This window comes from Condylura cristata, unplaced genomic scaffold, assembly GCF_000260355.1.
Source record: "Condylura cristata isolate star-nosed mole 26May11 unplaced genomic scaffold, ConCri1.0 scaffold00001, whole genome shotgun sequence".
Lineage (NCBI taxonomy): Eukaryota > Metazoa > Chordata > Mammalia > Eulipotyphla > Talpidae > Condylura > Condylura cristata.
This window is the reverse complement of record NW_004567102.1, coordinates 22366523-22385790: the sequence shown is the minus strand read 5'-3', so window position 1 is coordinate 22385790 and position 19268 is coordinate 22366523. Positions and strand designations below refer to the sequence as shown.

Sequence of the window (19268 nt, the reverse complement as noted above, 5' to 3'; positions counted from 1 at the left end):
CGCAGCAAACCACTCCTGATCCACCCACTGCTCCCCTCAGCAGTATATTTCATGACATCTGCCTGTTCTGCTCCCCACTCTGTCTCTGGTGAATTCTCTCATCCCTGTACCTCTGGCCTATACCCCAGTTCTTGTATGCATAAATAAATCAACCTTAAAAAATTTAATCCTGGCTGAACAGACATACGTTATTATTATTATTACTGTGTAAATTATTTTGTTCTCACCCAAACTTACAAGTACATAACCAAAAAATCCTGACTTTTAAAACTGATTTAAAATATTCATTGGAAAAAAAAAATCAAGCAAACTCATGCACCTAAGTTTAACTACTTATCAAAGTTCCACTGAAACTACATTCTATGGGGATCTTTTTTGAAACAGGAGAAAACAGTGACAATAATGGATGCCAAAGAAAAGATGATCAAGAATTAACTGATATAGAAGATAAAAAAAAAAAAGCACTAAGCTGGCAACGTTGGTAAGAACCAACATCATTAATACTTCAAAGACTTAGGAATCTCTCCCATGCCATTTGGCAACATGATGGACTTAGAAAAGACATAGTCTTCTTGATGGTTCCTGAACAGCAACCTGCATTCTAGACATTAGGGAGGAAAGAAGTGCCTATATAGTTTAAGTAGGCAACCAAGAAAACAAACAAAAAGAGAAGTGGTAATGGGGGTAAATTTAATAATGATAACAAATTATCAGTAGGCATTAGGAGTATATAAAATACTTCTGGTAACAAATTATCAGGAAACTCAACTGACAACTTAGCAAAACAAACAAAAAGACAAACACTCACTAGAAGAAAGAGAAACCAACAATGGAGATGGAGCAACTTGAAGAAAGAGAGCAAACTGAAAAATTCACATAGTGCCTCTCTCAATTCTAATATGTGACATGAATGATAGTGTCTACCCACATGAAGGGGAAACAGCTACTTGGAAAACTGTAAGTAAAGGAAAGAAAGCATGAAATAAAGTTAATTCAGAGATTTGGAATAATTTTCGAGAATCTATAAAAACACACGGACAATTGTGAAAATATGAGCTGGACCAAGCCTGTGAAGAGAATGAAAGAAATCTGGGAGAAGTTGGAAAATTGTCATGAAAGCTAATAACAGAGAGTGTATTAAACAAAACATAGGCTTGGCATTTCCCACAGGGTGTTCTCTCAAAAACTAAGCTTTCTTTTACACTTCCAATGCTGTTAACACAAAATTACTATATTATGATAGACTTTGGAACATTATAGATGGTAAGATTATTGACTGCTTTGCATTTTGAATCCTATATATAATGCATTACTGAAAACTATAAAACACATTATTTACACTGGAATAAAGTATCCTGGAATGAATGTCCAGCTATGTGAGGCCATCCAGGAAGTTACAGAATCCTATGACACAGAAATGACAAGATCAAAAATACCTTTACATTGATGAAAATGAGGACACAACCTATCAGAAATTATAGGATGCAACAAGTGTCTGAAGAAGGAAGATAACTACAAGTTCACAGTAAGCAACAAGAAAAATCTCAAATAAACAATACTACACCTAAAGCTTAAAAAAAGGCAACAAAACAGTATCTAAAGTTAATAAGATGGAGATAATAAAAACAGTAACAGAAGTCAACTTCAATGAGCATACAAAACATCAATTAAATTAAGATTTGGTTATTTGAGAAGATACACAAAATTGGTAAACCTCTAGTGAGGCTAACAAAAAGAGAGCGCGCGTGAGAGAAAATATTAATAAACTGAAGCAAAAGAGGAAAATCCACCAGAAGGCATAGAAATACAAAGGACCATAAGGGATTACTATGAGAAACTATAAACCAATAAAATCAAAACCTTGAAGAAATGAATAAATTTCTAGAGTAAGACACTCTACCAAGACTAAACTAGGAAGAAACAGAAATAAACTGACCACAACCATGGTCAACCATGAAACAGTAATCAAAATATCCCTCCAAAAAGCAAACACCATCACCAGATAGATATATAAGAGAATACTAATCAAAGCTTACAGAACTTAAGGTCCATCTTTGCTCAAATTATTTCTAAAAGTGCAAGAACAGAGATTGTCCCCTAATTAATTTTAAAATGCCAACATCACTCTTGATACCAAACAAAGAAAATATCAAACCAAAGACAACAAGAAAACTATGGCCTAAGGTCCCTGATGGATATTGGTGCAAAAATCAACAAAATTTTAGCAAGTTTACATTACAAGGGATATAGCTACTACCAATGTAATTGAATCCCAGGGATGCAACAATGGCCTATTATACATAAATCAATATAAAATATGTTATATAACAAAAATAAAAATTATATTCATATAAATATTTGATAAGATTCAGCAACCATTTATGACTAAAAACTAAACAAGACAAAAATAGAAGGAAGCTACCTCAACACTAAAAAACCATATATGACAAACCTATAGTCAATAATACTTACTAGTGAAGAATTGCAAGCTTTACTTTTAAGAACAAGACAACAATGCCCATGAACACCACTTCTGTCTAATTTAGTAGGTTTTAGCGCAATCAAGTAACAGGAAGTGAAGGGATTCCAGGTTGGAAAAGATGGAAACTTTCCTTATTTACAGAATATCATATGATACTATATTGTAGAAAGCCCAAGACACTATCAAACTCTATTAAAAATAAATGAATACAATGAAGTGGAAAATTTTAAAAAGATGCAAAAATCTGTGCCATTTTTATATACAACGAGCTTGAAGAAATCAATAATCCCATTCACAATAATTTAAATTTAAAAAAAACTGGTCATTAATTTAAGCAAGGAAGTAACAGATTTATATAATGAAAATAATTAAGATGTCATTAAATTATTTTTATCATGATAGAAGAAGACAGAAGTCAGTCCATGATCTAGATGGGGAGAATCAATATAGTCAAAATGGTTACTAACCAAAGGGAATATAAAAATTAAATGCAACCCCAAGTTACAATACCAAAACTACCTTCAAATACATTTAAGTTTACATATAACTATATAAGGTCTCAACTAACAAAAGCAGTCCGGAGGAAAAAAAAAAGGAGAGAAGGGAAAAATCATATAACCTGATTTTAACTTAAAACTATTTAATAAGGCAACAGCAATTAAAATAATATGCCATTAGAATAAAAATACACACAGACCAATATCACATAATCAAAAATCCAGAAATTAACAACACATATGTATCAATAATTCATGACCAAAGAACTACAACCATACAATTGAGACAGTCTCTAATAAATAGTGCTGGGAAAACTGGATGGCCACATGTAAAAATACAAAGTTGGAGTAAACTCTCTAAATCCACACACAAAAACAAATTCTAAATGGATTAAAGACTTAGATATAAGACCTGCAACAATAAAATATTTAGAAGAAAACACTGGCAATACATTTCATGACATCAGAAAGATGTTTCTGAAGACTTGACCTCTATAGCAAGTGAAATAAAAATGTATATAAACAGCTGGGATTACCTCAAAATTTAAGAAGCATTTAACTGTGAAAGAAAATACAGATTTTTAAAAATCCTATTGAATATTTGCATATTATATAACTGACAAAAGGATAGTATCCAAGATACACAAAAAAATGTATTCAATCTTTTAAAAAGGGGTAGGACATCTGAAGAGATGAATTACCAAATGGGAGAGATCCAGAAGGGTACATGTAGATGGAAAAGATGACTTTTTATGCAACAAGTCTTATAAAGCTAATACCAGCTCATATGTTGATAGAAGCAGATTAGAAGTCTCAAAAGAGCCTCTCAAAAAAAATGAAAATGGCACCTGATAGGCATAAGTATCTTTAGGAAAGATTTGTAGTGACTAGGATATAATTACGGACATAACACACAAAAACTGTATGCACAAATGTACAATACAATAAACAAATGAACAAAAAAATTATTAAATCAGAGAGATCAAAAGAAATGTTAGCATAGCATATTAAATGAATCATTTCTAACAGCATATACTTTACTAGTGATCTAACAAAATGACATTTTAAAGGTTTAAAATATGTACTTTTGTGTGGGGGGGGGAGTGCTAAGTCATCAGAGTGGGATATTAATAAACACCTACATCAAAATAATTAAAAAGTACTAATATTTGTGTTACTTGGAGACATGAAAATAGTAATAAGAAATTAAATAAAACCAGCTGAAGAGTACAAAAAAGTACTTTCTTCTGGAAAAGAAGAAACAGATACTAAGGTGGCAAGTATTGGAAATTGATAGAAGTAATCAACTCTTAAATTATGTGACTGTATAATTTCAATAAAAATGTTTTAAAATATATCAACAAAATGGCAAATCTCAAAATGGATGATCATCTAAAAGCTCAGATTAGCAAATACCAAAAAGTTATGTTCTCCATTTTATAACCTATCACATCTGTTTTTAATACCTTTGATTTTTCTGGCCAGAACTCTTTGGAAGGATTACCTTGTGCCATTAAACGAGGAGATTTTCTTGGTGATCTCACTGAATTTTCTTCTACTTTGTCCCTCAAATTCCTGTTAGGTAAAATCAGTTCTTCCTCATCAATGGTATCATTGCCACTTTCTTTAACGACTCCTTCGTCCATAATATCGTCAAGACCAACAACTAGAAAAAAGCAAAAACAAAGAAGATATTAATTTCTAAAAATCATCAGGGATGTTAAGTATTTAAAAGTATGGAAACTATTGTTGAGATAGCTTAATACAGCTTTACTTATCTGTAAATCTAGTTTTATTCCTAATATATGTGACGTTGCTACTATCGAGCTCCCAACTTCTCCCTTATGAAGTAATTGGTCAGAAAAGATTAACTATCTCTCAATTTGACCTCAACAATTACTCACTTAGTATTCACTGTACCACCTTGTGACCATCACAGCCAACTATACCTGAAGTATTCAATTATCCCAATTGTAAAGTATAAAGTAGTGCAATAAGCTAATACCCTGAAAACTTATGATTTACAGATGCATGCTAAAACCAGAAGATTTTAGTTCTAACTGAAATTTCATTAGCGTTTATACTAATGACAATAGTATAGGTATGACAATAAGCAATGTAAATTATACTGTTGAATGGTAGCAAAAACATAAAGCATCCTTGTGCACATGTGTGCCCACACACACAGGGAAGAAAACATACTGAAACTTCTTCCTCCCCCAAATGCTGGTGGAAATAGTAGATATTTTAGTATCTACATAATTAAATTTCTTTTTCCACATCAAAAAAGAAACAGACTATTCATGAATGAAAAGGTTGGGACAGGGGAGATATGAAGGGTTAGAGAATGCTGCAAGAAATACAAACACTATATAGCCATCGAGTTTATTCAATAGATATAGATAGCTATATCTGTCTGTCTATCTATGTCAAATATACATATATATATATATCAAAAGTTATTTAACTGGCTGACATACAGCAATTCTAAATGTGTAACCTATATAAAATGTTATAAAAAGTATGTGATTACTGAAATCAGAAGACCTAGATTAAGATTCCTACTAAGATACTTATATAAAACTTGACCAAATTACTCAACTTTCCTACCAAATTACTCAACTTTCTTTATCTCTAAAATGAGAATAACAATACCACCTGTCCTACCTACCTCACAGGGTTGTTGTGAGGATCAAGTAAGATGTTGTATGAAGTATGAGAACTCACTTTGTAAACTTTAGAGCACTATACAAATGTTAGTTATTATCTTCATCCTAGGGGTTAGAAGGAACCTCAAGAAGTTTATCTAGTCCTCATCTTTGTATCCAAGAAGAACTTCATTTAAAAGAGCTCAACAAGATAGTGGTCTATCCTAAAATTTAAAGAAAACAACATTCTTTATAAATATACTTTCAAACGGAACAATCTTTTTAAAGAGCAATTTGACCAAAAAAAATCATGAAACTATTTAGACACTTTGACAATTATAAAGAATAGAGGAGAAACTAGATTATGAAAAAAAAAATTGCTGGCCAAAAAACATAGTGAGATTCTTGTTAGAAATAAATGAGATGTGTGTGTACATTCAGATACATAAAAAGTCAGCAAGAAATAAATTAAAATTACAATAATCAATGAAAGATTAGGCTGTTTTCCACATTTCCTGCTCTAATATTGTTTTGCTCTCTATGGAGAGTCCATACTTTTAATCATTGTGCTAGATACTAACAGCTTAAAAGAGTATTTTTAAAGAAAATTTATTAAAGTTCACTTAAAGTATAATTAGGGAAGAACAAGTGGGGCATTAAATTATGAGTTTATTTTACCTTGATAGAATACTTATGTTGCCATAATCAGACATTCTCAGTCATTTTTTAACATAAGATGAATAGTTGTACCATGTTCATTTTAAAAAGCAAAATTTAAGACCATTTTCACCTCTATTTTATATAAAGGCATACATAATAAATGCATTACAAATATGTATTGATAGGAAAGGTGGTACCAGAGTCTTATCAGTGATTATAACTAGCATAAGGTGTATATGGGGTGTAGATTTTTTTCTAATCACTAGTATACTTTCTGTTTTCTAACTTTTACAATGAGCATGTATTGTGTGTTGTAATTATGAAAGGAACAATTCAAAAAAATAAAATAATCTATGAGGAAAAGTGATTGTCTAGTTAATAGTGCTTGTTAGGAGGGTATTAAAAGGTATGTGATGAATTTTAGGATTATATTCCAAAGCAGAATCAACAGGATTTAGCACACCAAATCCAAAGTCCACGAAGTATTACCTTATTCCATTTCCTATCAGCATTTTGACAGTTGGCTCCTCATCCCTCCTTGTTATTAAGCTCTGAACATCAATACCCTATACTATATCTGTCTTTTTTCAATCTCTTCTGACAGCAGTTTTCTCTTCTTGCAGACATCTACACATTTGTAGGATTTGTAAGATCTGTCCTCCCATCTCTCTTAACTGACCATCTAACTGATCTTATGCAGTCTTATCAATGCCTGGATAGCTCCCAAAACTTCTACCTCCAGGTTTTTACTTAACCTCTGAAGAGTGAAATTTGAAATCTTCACTAGGTTGTCTAGCAAGCATCTCAAGTTTAATATGTTGAAAATATCCATGATTCCACCCATTCCTCCTCCTTTCATTAAAACTACTCTTCCTAGGGTATTCCAGTAACATTAACTCTAGAACCACTTTTAACTACTCTCCTCATATCCCACACCCAAGTGATCTTTTATGTCCTGCTAGCTCTATCTAAAAATTATCTCATTAGTCTGACCATTTACCACCTTCACAACAAATATCTATTCCAAATAAACATCATCTATCATTAAAACTATAGTATTGAATAAAAAAAAACTATACTGTTAGTAGTTCCCTAATGTCCCAGGTTTCTCTACTGCTGATCCCCCTCCACACACACACAAATTTCTCAACTCAGTCATATCTATGATCCTTCTATATAAATGATGTCCTATCACACTTTGGCTTAAAACCATCCAAATCCTTAAGACATAAGATTTATGTCTTAAATCCTAGAGGGCCCACAGGTCCTACGAGGATCTTCCCTAGCCAGTGTTCTCTAGCTTATCATCTAACACTCTGACTTACCTCCTTTCCACTCTTGACTCATTTTGCTCCTGTCACACGGCTTTTCTGAACACAGTCATAAGGCCACCTATAGCCTTGCTATTTATTCATTCTGCCTGGAGTGCTCTCCTCCCAAATATCCGTATGTCCACTCTCTCCATTCAGTTTCAAACATTAGCTTCTCAGAAAAATCTTGCCTAATGATCTTATCTAAAACAGCATATATTCCCATCACTTAGCACACTTTATCCTTTAAAACATGTTTCACTACCCAATATGCTTATTAACTGTCTTTTCCACTAGAATGTAAACCCTACAAATCAAGGACTATCTCTCTGATTTGTTGTTCAAACCCAAGAACCTAAAATAACTCCAGAAATATTTATTGAATAAAAAACTAGGGGAAAGAGGATTGGAAAATTTGAACCTTGATGGATAAGAGAAAAATTACCAAGAGAAGTTGGAAAGAACAAATAAGGAAGTAAGATAATGAATTCACTTTTTAGCTATACTGATGGCATAAAGAAAAAAGAGGGGGTAAAGTAAGGAGATTTTCTAGCAAGTAGGAAGGAACAGGTTAGTTAATTGTTACAGGGGTTGAACAAAGGAGGAGGAGAAAATAGATGACAAGAGGTTAAAAAAATGATTAAGTGAAGAAATGACAATAACTATGACATATGAAAAGGGGACAATCAAGTTAAAGGAACAAAACAAGATTTGTCTATATAAGCGACAGAAAAGGGGAGATGAGGAAAGAGGTAAGACAGGAAGAATCACCTTTACAAAAAGGAATGGAAAAACAGAATGGACAAAAGAGGTAAGTGGATGGGGCAGGGGGGTTAAAATATCTGGGCATATTTGTGCTAGGAAAAACCTCAAATGCTGCACTGTGGTTCCTCCAATTCACCCCCAGGAAATTTTTACATTCCATCAAAAATTTATACTCCTTCTCCCTTTTTTCATTAACTGTCCCCAGAACAAATCAACCATTTAAAAAGTACTTGATGGGGTTCTCCCTGGTGGCACAATTGGATAAAGCACCTCACTATGACACTATGAAGCCCTCAGAAGCCACTGCAGCATAGTTCAATCCCCTGCCAGGGACCTGACCCACATGACATGGCAGACTTCTCCTGACCCACCTACTGCTTTCCTGAGCAGTGTACTTCGTTTATCTGCCTGTTCTTCTCCCTACTCTGTCTCTGGGGAATCCTCTCAACCGCCACACCTCTGGCCTGTACCCCAATTCTGTGAGCATAAATAAATAAATCTTAAAAAAAAAAAGTACTTGATGGGTAAAAGTTGTCAAAAGGTATAAACTTCCAGTTATAAAATTAGTTAAGTTCTGGTGGTACAATGTACAGCATTATGACCATAGTTAATAATATCGTTTTGCATATATCAAAGTTGCTAATGAAGTAGATCTTAAAAATTCACAAGAAGGCCCTCCTTGGTGGCGCAGCAGGTTAATGCACTGCAAAAGAAGCTTAAGCCACTTCCACATGAGTTCGATCCCCGCCTGCCCTGGAGAAGATCCACATGGGGAGGCAGACCTCTCCTGATCCGCCTGCTGCTCCCCTCAGCAGTGTACTTCGTCGATCTGCCTGTTCTGCTCCCCACTCTGTCTCTGATGAATCCTCTCACCCTCCGCATCTCTGGCCTGTACCCAGTTCTGTATGAATAAATAAATAATCTTTAAAAAATTTTTCACAAGAAAATAACTCTAACTACATAAAATATCGCATAACAGCCAGGTTTTTTTGAAGTAATCATTTCGTAACACAGAAGGTCCTTTTCTTTAACATCATTTTGTTATCAACATTGATGGAAAAAACTATCCTGTCCTAGTGGATGTGCTTTTATCATGTCATTTCATTAAAGTCAGTTATGCAATGAAACAAAGAAAGTGTGTTCAATAAATGGTCCTGGAAAAATTTGGCTACTACATACAAAAGAATGAAGTAAGACTACTACTTCACAGTAGACATAAAAACCATCTCAAATTGGATCAAAGAACTAGACATTATACCTGAAACCATAAAATATATAAAAGAAAATGTAAGTGAAACACTATCTGACATATACCCCTGTAACAATTTTAATGACATATCACCCAAAGCATAGATACTGAAGAAAAAGATAAACAAGTGGGGCTATATCAAATTATAAAGTTTCTGTACAGCAAGAGACATTAGCCAGAACAAAGAGCTATTCCACTGATTGGAAGAAAATTTTTGTGCACAATGCTAATGATAAGGGACTGATCACAAAGATCTACAAAGAACTGTTGAAACTCAACAAAAACAAAAGTAAACAACCCAATCAAAAAAAGAAGAAAACAGACAGAGGAGCTAAAAAGACTTCTCCGAAGAGGAAATGCAAATGACCAATATGAAAAAATGTTCAACATCACTGGTAGTCAGGGAGATGGAAACCAAAACCACAATGAGATACCACCTTAACCAGTGAGAATGGCACATATTTAAAAAAAAAAACTAGCAACAACAAATGTTGGTGAGGATATGGAGAAAAAGGAACCCTCCTATATTGCTGGTGGGAATGCAAACTGATCCAACCAATATGGAAAGCTGTGTGGAGTTTTCTCAAATTGCTAAAAATGGACCTACCTTATGACCCAGCCGATTCCACTTCTGGGTATCTACCCGAAGGACACAAAAACATTAATTCAAAAGAGCACCTGTATTCCTATGTTTATTGCAGCACAAATCACAATATGGAAGCAACCCAAATGCCAAAAAATAGATGACTAAATTAAGAAGATGTGGTGTATATACACACAAGGGAATATTACTCAGCAATCAAAAAAGATAAACTATGCCATCTGTATTAGCATAATGGAGTTGAAAGGGATCTTGCTCTCAGTGAAATAAACCTGAAGGAAAAGAAAAATACCAAATGGTTTCATTAACAGGAGGAAAGTAGGGGACCCAAATAAGGGGCCAGGGAAAAAATAGTAATTATAACAAAGTAAAATCAAAATCAACAGGCAACTATAAACCTGAGATATTTTGGGGGTGTGGTGGGGGAGGCTGGGTCAAAACAGATGGGAAAAACACAAAGGACTATAGTAATGGTACATGGATGAATTGGTGGTGGGAACGCCTTGGGGACCATACATGAGTGGATAAAGCATACACTGTATGAGAATGAATAATTATGTAAAAATATATAAAACTAAACTTAAAAAGTCAGTTTCAAAGAACGTATTGGCAATGATAAGTGAGCATATGCTGTACATTCAAATTATATCTCAATTTTTAATAAGGGCTTGAGATTTCTTTGTTCTCACTCACTTACTTGATTAAAGTAATTCATGGTACAAAATGAATATTCTGGCAAGACCCTCCCAAATAGGCAGTTATATTTTAAAGAGTTAATTCAAGTGCTTTGGGTGAGAAAATAAAAAGAAGTACAAAAGAATCAGGGTTCTTTTCAGAACACAGCCTACTCTTAGGTAGATCCATACTCCCATTCCCACTGCCACAAAACAAAGATATCTAGAAATATATTAAGAATTCTCTTTGAGGGCCCTCCCTGGTGGTGCAGCGGGTTAAAGCACAGCACTGAGAATCTAAAGCCGCTTCCGCATGAGTTCGATTCCCGCCTGCCCCGGAGGTGACCACTTGGCGCGGCAGACCTCTCCTGACCCGCCCGCTGCTCCCCTCAGCAGTGTACTTCGTCGATCTGCCTGTTCTGCTCCCCACTGTCTCTGGTGAAGCCTCTAGCCACCCCTGAGCCTCTGGCCTGTACCCCAGTTCTGTATGCAAAAATAAATAAATCTTTAAAAAAATAATAAAAAAAAAAAGAATTCTCTTTGAGTCTGAGCTCAGATCACATAAAAATTCCTTCCATTCCCATCAACAAATGGCCTTAACTAAACCTACTGGGTTCTAATGCCAATCAAATCCAATTCCTTCTGGCACTAATACTATTTAATACTATTTTACCCCAGATAAATTCCAATCTATCTTTCTGGGAAAAGGAGGTTTTAAAGAAGAGTAAAACCAAAGCATCTGGACTCATATTTTATTTCTCCATACTAAGACATACTTTAGTAGCATACAAAAGGATAAGCACAAGTATATCACAAAAGGAGAATTACAAACTTAGTATAGAACTCTTCACTTTTGACATGCCTTAATTCACAATGGGTAGTAAAACTTACTACTCCAAGAACAGTTATTTCCTCTATTATAAAAATTGGTATTAAGTATTACATTTAAGATAACACTAAAATAGTATGTTATCTTTGCTGTGTCACAGTAATAATCTATTTTATAGGGACTGTTTTTTTAAAATAGAATAAGAAAACATATGGTTATATCCCAACAGAGCCTCTATCTTTCTCACTTAACATTACAAAAGACTACATAGTCTCCACTTGCCTACCTTTATGTGAGATTTTTTTTCTAACATGGATGACTCACACATTCATCACCCAAAATGGCTATAAAAAGATACACAACATCAAGATGAACATGATATACAATTACCCATGTTGGGATAAATTTATTTCAGATTTGATACTCCTTTTTGAAAAATGTTATTATATATACACGTATTATTTTCTTCCATAACTTCTTTTTTACAATAAACTTAATGTTTACTGAATCAAAAAGACATTTACTTTACTATTCTTTATATCATCATAAAACCTTCAATTAAAATTATAAGGGATTTATAAAGCAAAGAGCTCCTTATTAAGTATCAAAAAGAACTTGATATTGAGTTCAGATTTTTAAAAAGAGTCACTACTATAAACTGCCTTTTAAATTAAGCTTTCCCCACTCCTAAGAATCTACACAAAGGCACAAAAACATTAATTTGAAAGAAAAAATACATCACTATGTTTATTAGTGCAGCAGTATTTACCATAGCAACTCAAATGCTCACTGAGAAACAGATCAAGATACAGTGTTACATATACATAATGAACTACTACTAGGCAATCAAAAAAAATAAACTCATGCCATTTTCAGCCATATGGATGGAGATGGAAGAGATTATGTACGTGAAATATATCAGAAGGAAAAATTCACTTTTAAATGGATTACAGGAGAAATATAACATGAGGTAAAGAAAAAGACAAAACTTGAAGCTGACCATAAAACTGAGGCACACAGTAGGGGAACATGAAGGAGAGGGATCAAAATGGAGGAGGAAGGACTTAAGGAACTGTGGTGATGAAGCATAGGTGCTAAGATGGTAGAAGAACTATGGGTACTACACTGAAGGGGAGAAACCAAATACTGTCTAAAAGTTAACAATGTAATAAAATAAATTTAATAAATTAAATGAATACATTTAGCTTTCCCTATACCTTCCTACTCAGGTTTTAACGTGTCTTTCAATAATTTGTATAAATTACTTATAAGTATAAATTCCTTATGGATTGTCTATTTGGTTATTTACCTTAATATTAACTGATATCAATTTAACTTAATTTTTCTTCCGTATGCTATCTTCAGTTAATCCAACAATATTAAATTATCTATACTTTCTGCTCTGACACACTTATTTTAACACATTCTTATATCTTATACTTAAATGTATACAAATATTTCAACCTTTGCCAAACTCAACTTCATACCTTGAGGAAAACTTTTATATAAGAGTATTTCATGGAAAAGGGCTTTTCCTACCAAACCAGTCTAAAAGATATTCGATTAAATGAAACTAAAGCAATTACTTCACTGTGGATCTTCCAAGCCTTTAACAGAACTTTAAGCAGCATTATATGGGTTAAAAACTACAAATGGTATAATTGTCTCCCAAATTTTATATTCTCATATATACATAAATGTCAACATATAAATAATGGTTATTGCACAGATATTTCCCCTTATTTTTTTCATACTGTCCAGCCCATCTCATTAAAATGTTTTGGCTAAAAAAAAAATCCCCAAAAATGTTAGTACACATGTGAATGCCTAGAAACAGAAGAAAAGGTGGGAAAGATACACACTGAACAAAGGTTTTCTACAGAGTAAAGGAATGTTACCATTTTTTAGTGCCATTTTTTAGTCTTAAAATGCTTTCTTTTTAGCAAAGTTACACATGAAGTGATTTTAGAGTTGTCTTAGTTTGCAAGGAAATCACTAATCCTAGTAACCCTACCTCCCTTCCACTTCCCCCAGTGAAGTTCAATCACTTCAACAAAAGTAGATATTACCACCCTTCCCTCAAAGGCTGTGGGAAAAACTGAATTCATTTAACTTAGCTTCCACTCACTTAGTATAGTTTCTAACACTGTACTTGATATGCAAAATAGTAAGATCTTGAACAGGTGGCCAACTCACTCTGGGAAGCCTAAAGTGACCAAGTAAACACTATTGATAAAAACTTGGATGTTAGGAAGCAAGTTAGCTGCTTAAGGATACTTTTGGTTAAATTTTTATTTCTATTTCTTAAGTCCTTCTCTTAGTGGACAGAACATGGAAAAATCGCTGTCTCATACTTAGTTCATTTATACAGTGCACCAAAAACTAATGGTAAATACAACTGCATAAACAACAACCAAAAGGGATACCAGAACTAGCTATTAACAGTGGAATACTATGGTCTGACATAAACACAGACTAGACACCACTTATCCTATTGCACAACTTTGCAACTTTAATTTACTACTTCTCTACATGGAATGTAGTTCAAAAGACTACAATATATATCTGTAAGGATGCTGCCTTTATTTATTTTTTTAAAAGATTCATTTATTTATGCACACAAGAACTAGGGTAGAGGCCAGAGATGTGGGAGTGATTAGATTCACCAGACACAGAGTGTGGAGCAGAACAGGCAGATCTACTGAAACACTGCTGAGGGGAGCAGCAGGTTGGTCAGGAGAGGTCTGCCACGCCATGTGGGTCAGCTCCCTGTCCGGGCACTGAACTCATGCTACAGTGGCTACATATAGCATCATAGTACTGTGCTTTACCCTGTTGAGCCACCAGAAAGGGCCCAGATACTGCTATTCTTGATGTCACCTCCACAGAGTAGTATACCCTGACAAGGCAGTTCAAAAAAGCCATGGACTCCACTACCAAACAACCAACGAGATATTTCCGATCATTTTACACATCCTTTTTTTTTTTTAGTAAGTTTATTTTGATATCATTTTGTGCCTTTTTCCATCTCAGTTGTAATCCCCGTATGCTTCCCATCACCAAATCACCTGTGTGCTATCACCACAGTCCAGTGTACTTCCCTCCCCACACTATTTTTGATCCCATTCCCCTCTTCACTCCCGTAAAATGTCTCTGGTATATAGCTGTTCATTATTATTATTATTATAATTCTCGCCTGGTCCTTTATACACCTGCTATGTGTGAAACTATCCAGTATTTTTCCTTTTATTTCTGGCTTATTTCACTAAGCATGATCTTTTCCAGCTCCATCCATGTTGCTGCAAAAGGCATGTGTTATTTTTTTTTACTTATTTATTTTGGTTGTTGAGTAATACTCCATTGCACTTCGCACATACTTTTTAAGCACCACAAGGACAGGAACTTTGGCTCAAACACCACTGTATCTTCCAATACTGGGAACAGTCTAGCACATGTAGGTGTATATTAAATATTTGTAAAATGAACATTTGACACTTTCATACTATGTCAAATCAAGTCACCATACCTCTGAACCATGGAACTATGCCTCAAGGTGCTAATGCCTGGTGTGCTATTTAATGAGAATGTTACCATAAATACAGGAATCAGTTGGGAAAAATGCAACTCAACCCTAGTAACATAGGTCTTACCATTATGTATTGAGTTTCTCATTGCAAAGAATTAGATCCCAAGTAGGTACTTTATTCTGTAACATGTTAGCCTTTACGCAGTCATTAAACAAAAGACAAGGCCAACCAAAAAATTCTTAAGGATTACATATTTTACAGTAGGTAAGACTTACATAACTCCTACTCTATCATAGGTCAGCAAAAGATAATAGTACTAAATTCAACATTAAAAAGAATATAAACTCAATTAAATGGGAATGCCTTTTTAATTTCAGATATTATCACCAAAGCCTAGAACTACAGTTGGTACATGAAGTGTTCATTGCTAAGCACAATTTGAATAAAAAATGCATTAACAAATACAATAAATTCACAGTCCCAGGACTGCTTTTTATTCCCTTTTCCTTTTTATCCCCTCCCCCTGTGCATTAACATCAGTCTGCACAGTGTTTATTAATATCTACTAGTTTTCATTAACTACTGTATTTTAATAAATTTCATGTTACATAAATGTCCAGTATTTGTTTTTATTATTCTAATCTGTTTTACTAAACATAATTCCTTCAAACTCCATTTTGCATAAAATGGTGCACTTCATCTTTACTTCATCTTTTACATGTTTGAACAGTATTCTATTGCTTCGATATACCACATATTGTTGGTCCAATTATCTACTAAAGGGTATGACATTTAGGCTACTTCTATGTCCTGCCTATTGTAAGTAATGCTGCTATGTACATTGTAAAACTTATAGATTTCTGTATTGATGGTTTCTAATTATTTGGACACCGAAGAAAGGGACTGCTGGGTGATGTGGCATTTCCATTTTCAATTTTTTTTAATACTGAATGGCTGCACTAGTTTACATTCCCCCCACCAGCATAACAATTCTCCTTCTCTTTATTCTCTCCAGCATTTGATATTTTAAGTTTTTAATATGAGCCACACTCACACATTAGACAGTTTTCTCATTGTGATTTTAATCTTACTTCTCTTGTTGGGGTTCCCAAGTTTTTAGCTCAAGAAATCAGAATTAAATCAGACTTAAATCAAGAAGTTACCATTACCAAGTAAGAGAAATAGAATAAAATACCTGTAATTACAATACAATATTGAATGATTCCTTGCAGATACAAGTGTAAGAATAATAGTATTTAGAAAGCACATATTAGAAGAACAAACCAACGACCAAAAGAATTATTAGTATTTGCCAGACTATATGCAAAGAAGCCAAAGCCTCTTTAGGATTTCCACTGATAAAGTCTCTAAAGGAACTTTTAGAATATCTTTTCTGACACAAATGGCATGAAACTAAAAATTAATCACAGAAAGAAAAAAAAGAACGATCTCAAATATATTAAGACTAAACATCATGTTGCTGAATTACTGGATAAATGAAAAAAATCAGAGTAGAAATTTAAAAATATGTACAAATAAATGACAAAATATGATACAAGCTATCAGAACCTCTTGGGTGCAGCAAATTTAGTGCCAAGAGGTATGTATACAGTAATAAAGGCCCACATCAAGAACTAAAGAGAGATTCCAGTCTGTATACCTTGAGCTCTAGGAAACAAAACTAAATAAAACCAGAAGTCACCTTAGAAGGAAGAAAATAATAAAAACTAGTGTGGAAACAAATAGAGTACAAAAGATCAATGATAAAACTGAATGCACTTATACATACAGAATAGGAAAATATGGCTCTGAAACCAAAACTACAGTAATTTCAGAATATAAAAGGCAAAGGTTTGAGTTAGTTCTTCAATGGAACATTCTGCATCTTTTATCATAAGATTGTTTGAGCATTAAAAAAAAAAGGGGCCCTCCGCCCTCCCTAGTGGCACAGTGTGTTAAAGCATGACACTGAGAAGCTAAAGCACTTCAGCGTGAGTTCAATCCCTGCCTGCCCCAGAGAGGTGATCCACATGGCGCAGCAGACCTCCTGACCCACCAGCTGCTCCCCTCAGCAGTGTATACTTCGTCAGTCGGCCTGTTCTACTCCCCACTCTGTCTCTGGTAAATCCTCTCACCACCCCTGCACCTCTCGCCTGTACCCCAGCTCTGTATGCACAAATAAATAAATCTTAAAAAAAAAGGGCCATTTGAGCATCAAAAACAAAAAGGATTGTAAACCATTAATTATACATGAGCAAACAACCATGAGCTATAAGTGACATAAGTTGAAAGCCAATAATAATAATATGTATCTGTGGCATTGTATCATGATCAATTCATGAACTTCTTACTCTATAAAATCAGTAATCAAATGTTACTCTTTCCCTTTAATCTGCTTATTCAGTAGAAATTATAGTTCAGAGTAACCAGGAAATAAATTTTTCCTTTCCAGAAGAATGCAAAAAAGGGAAATAGTCATCACTTTGCTACAACTGCTCCTATCAAGTTTCATCAAGGGATGCATAAGAACATTAAAGAACCTATGTATTAATAACAACATCATTTCATGTTGCCAAAGTCAGATCCCTATAGATTATTTACTATATCAAATATTTAATGAGAAATTTGTCTTATACCAACTTAACCCAGTAATGAAATCTAGACTCAAAATCAAATATAAGAAGGCTTCTAGTGTGATATACTATGAACTAGAGTGTCACCTATAAAGGATTCTCCCCAAAATGTTTACCTTTAATCTAATCAATATGCAGTAAATAAAAGTAGAAGAACAAGTCCACAGACATCACAAAAAAACAGTATCAAATTCCAAAATATGAGATATTCCCTAATAGACATCTGGTGTTATCTCTTCAGAAACCAAGTATGACTTGGAAAAGGATGTGAGAGGCTTCCAACTCTAATAAAATAACAGATATTTGATTACATCTTGATTTGAATAGAGGAAGTGTCTAATAACTGTTTTAGGAAACAGTGGCAAATTTGGATATAGGTAGTACATTAGATTTTTGGAAATTGGTTTTTTTCTTGTGGTAGTGCTAAGAAATCCTTTTTGAAAGATGCACAGCAACGTTAACACTAAACAAGTGGAGAGACTGGATAGATGAGGTAAACTGATAAATGTATGTACCAAATATAGCAAAAAATAACAGCTGTTGAATTTAGTAATGGTTAAATGTGTATATACATTCCCTAGACTTTCTGTTGCAGTATGTTTTAAATACTCAAAATACAAAAGTAACGATTTAGAAAAATATAAAAGCTCAAGACAAAATAGGCTTATCAGGCATTAAACAGGATATAGTTGTCTTACAAATAATTATTTCAAACCAAATGTAAAGTGGCCTTAAAATATTATAAAAGAAAAAGAAAAATTATAGGCAAGAAACTAAAATTAAAGTCAAAGATAGTAACAGTGACCAGAATAAAGCACAAACATTTACATTTTATCAGGAGTTTACCTTGTTTTATGAAGGTCAAGGTATATGCCAACTAACAAAAAAATCTTTAAGGAGAGAAAGTAAGGGGGAAAAAAGTCCCATATACATTTAAAAAGTACCACCTCTAAATAACAGATACCCTATAATTGTTTCACTACTCTTTAAATAAGACTAAGCACTACCATGGCAATACCAGATGGGGTATCCAAATATTATCTCAAGTAAAATAAATTTTAATAAGTAAATAATAAAAAGATGGTCTTCCAAAGGGGCTGTATACCTAAGTAAAAGATGCAAACACCAAGTATATCTGGGTAGGAATTAATATTTATATTACCTGTTACCAAAAAGAAATCAAGCTTTACCAATATTTAATCAAACTGACATCACTGCTAGATTCAAAATTTATTTAGACTTTGAGTGAAAATTACATAACGTAGAAGTTGATAACCTTATGCATTTGTTTGCATTCAATATAATGCACTGCTACAGGAAGTCATCAATATGGTTCCTTTACCATCTATAAAATACCTGATAAACAGGTGATGGTTTACACTATTTTTTTTTT

At 33.7% G+C, this 19268-nt stretch overlaps 1 protein-coding gene across 2 annotated transcripts in view; it reads right to left on the bottom strand.

Moving 5' to 3' along the window:
• The window catches only part of PHF3 (PHD finger protein 3), a 73376-nt gene that overhangs the window by 29294 nt on the left and 24814 nt on the right, over positions 1-19268 (bottom strand). For both annotated transcript variants that reach the window (XM_012722751.1, XM_004673602.2), the window contains one exon: positions 4484-4645. In XM_012722751.1, coding sequence (XP_012578205.1) covers positions 4484-4625 — 142 coding nt within the window. In that variant the 5' untranslated portion in view covers positions 4626-4645. The remainder of the gene's footprint in view (positions 1-4483; positions 4646-19268) is intronic.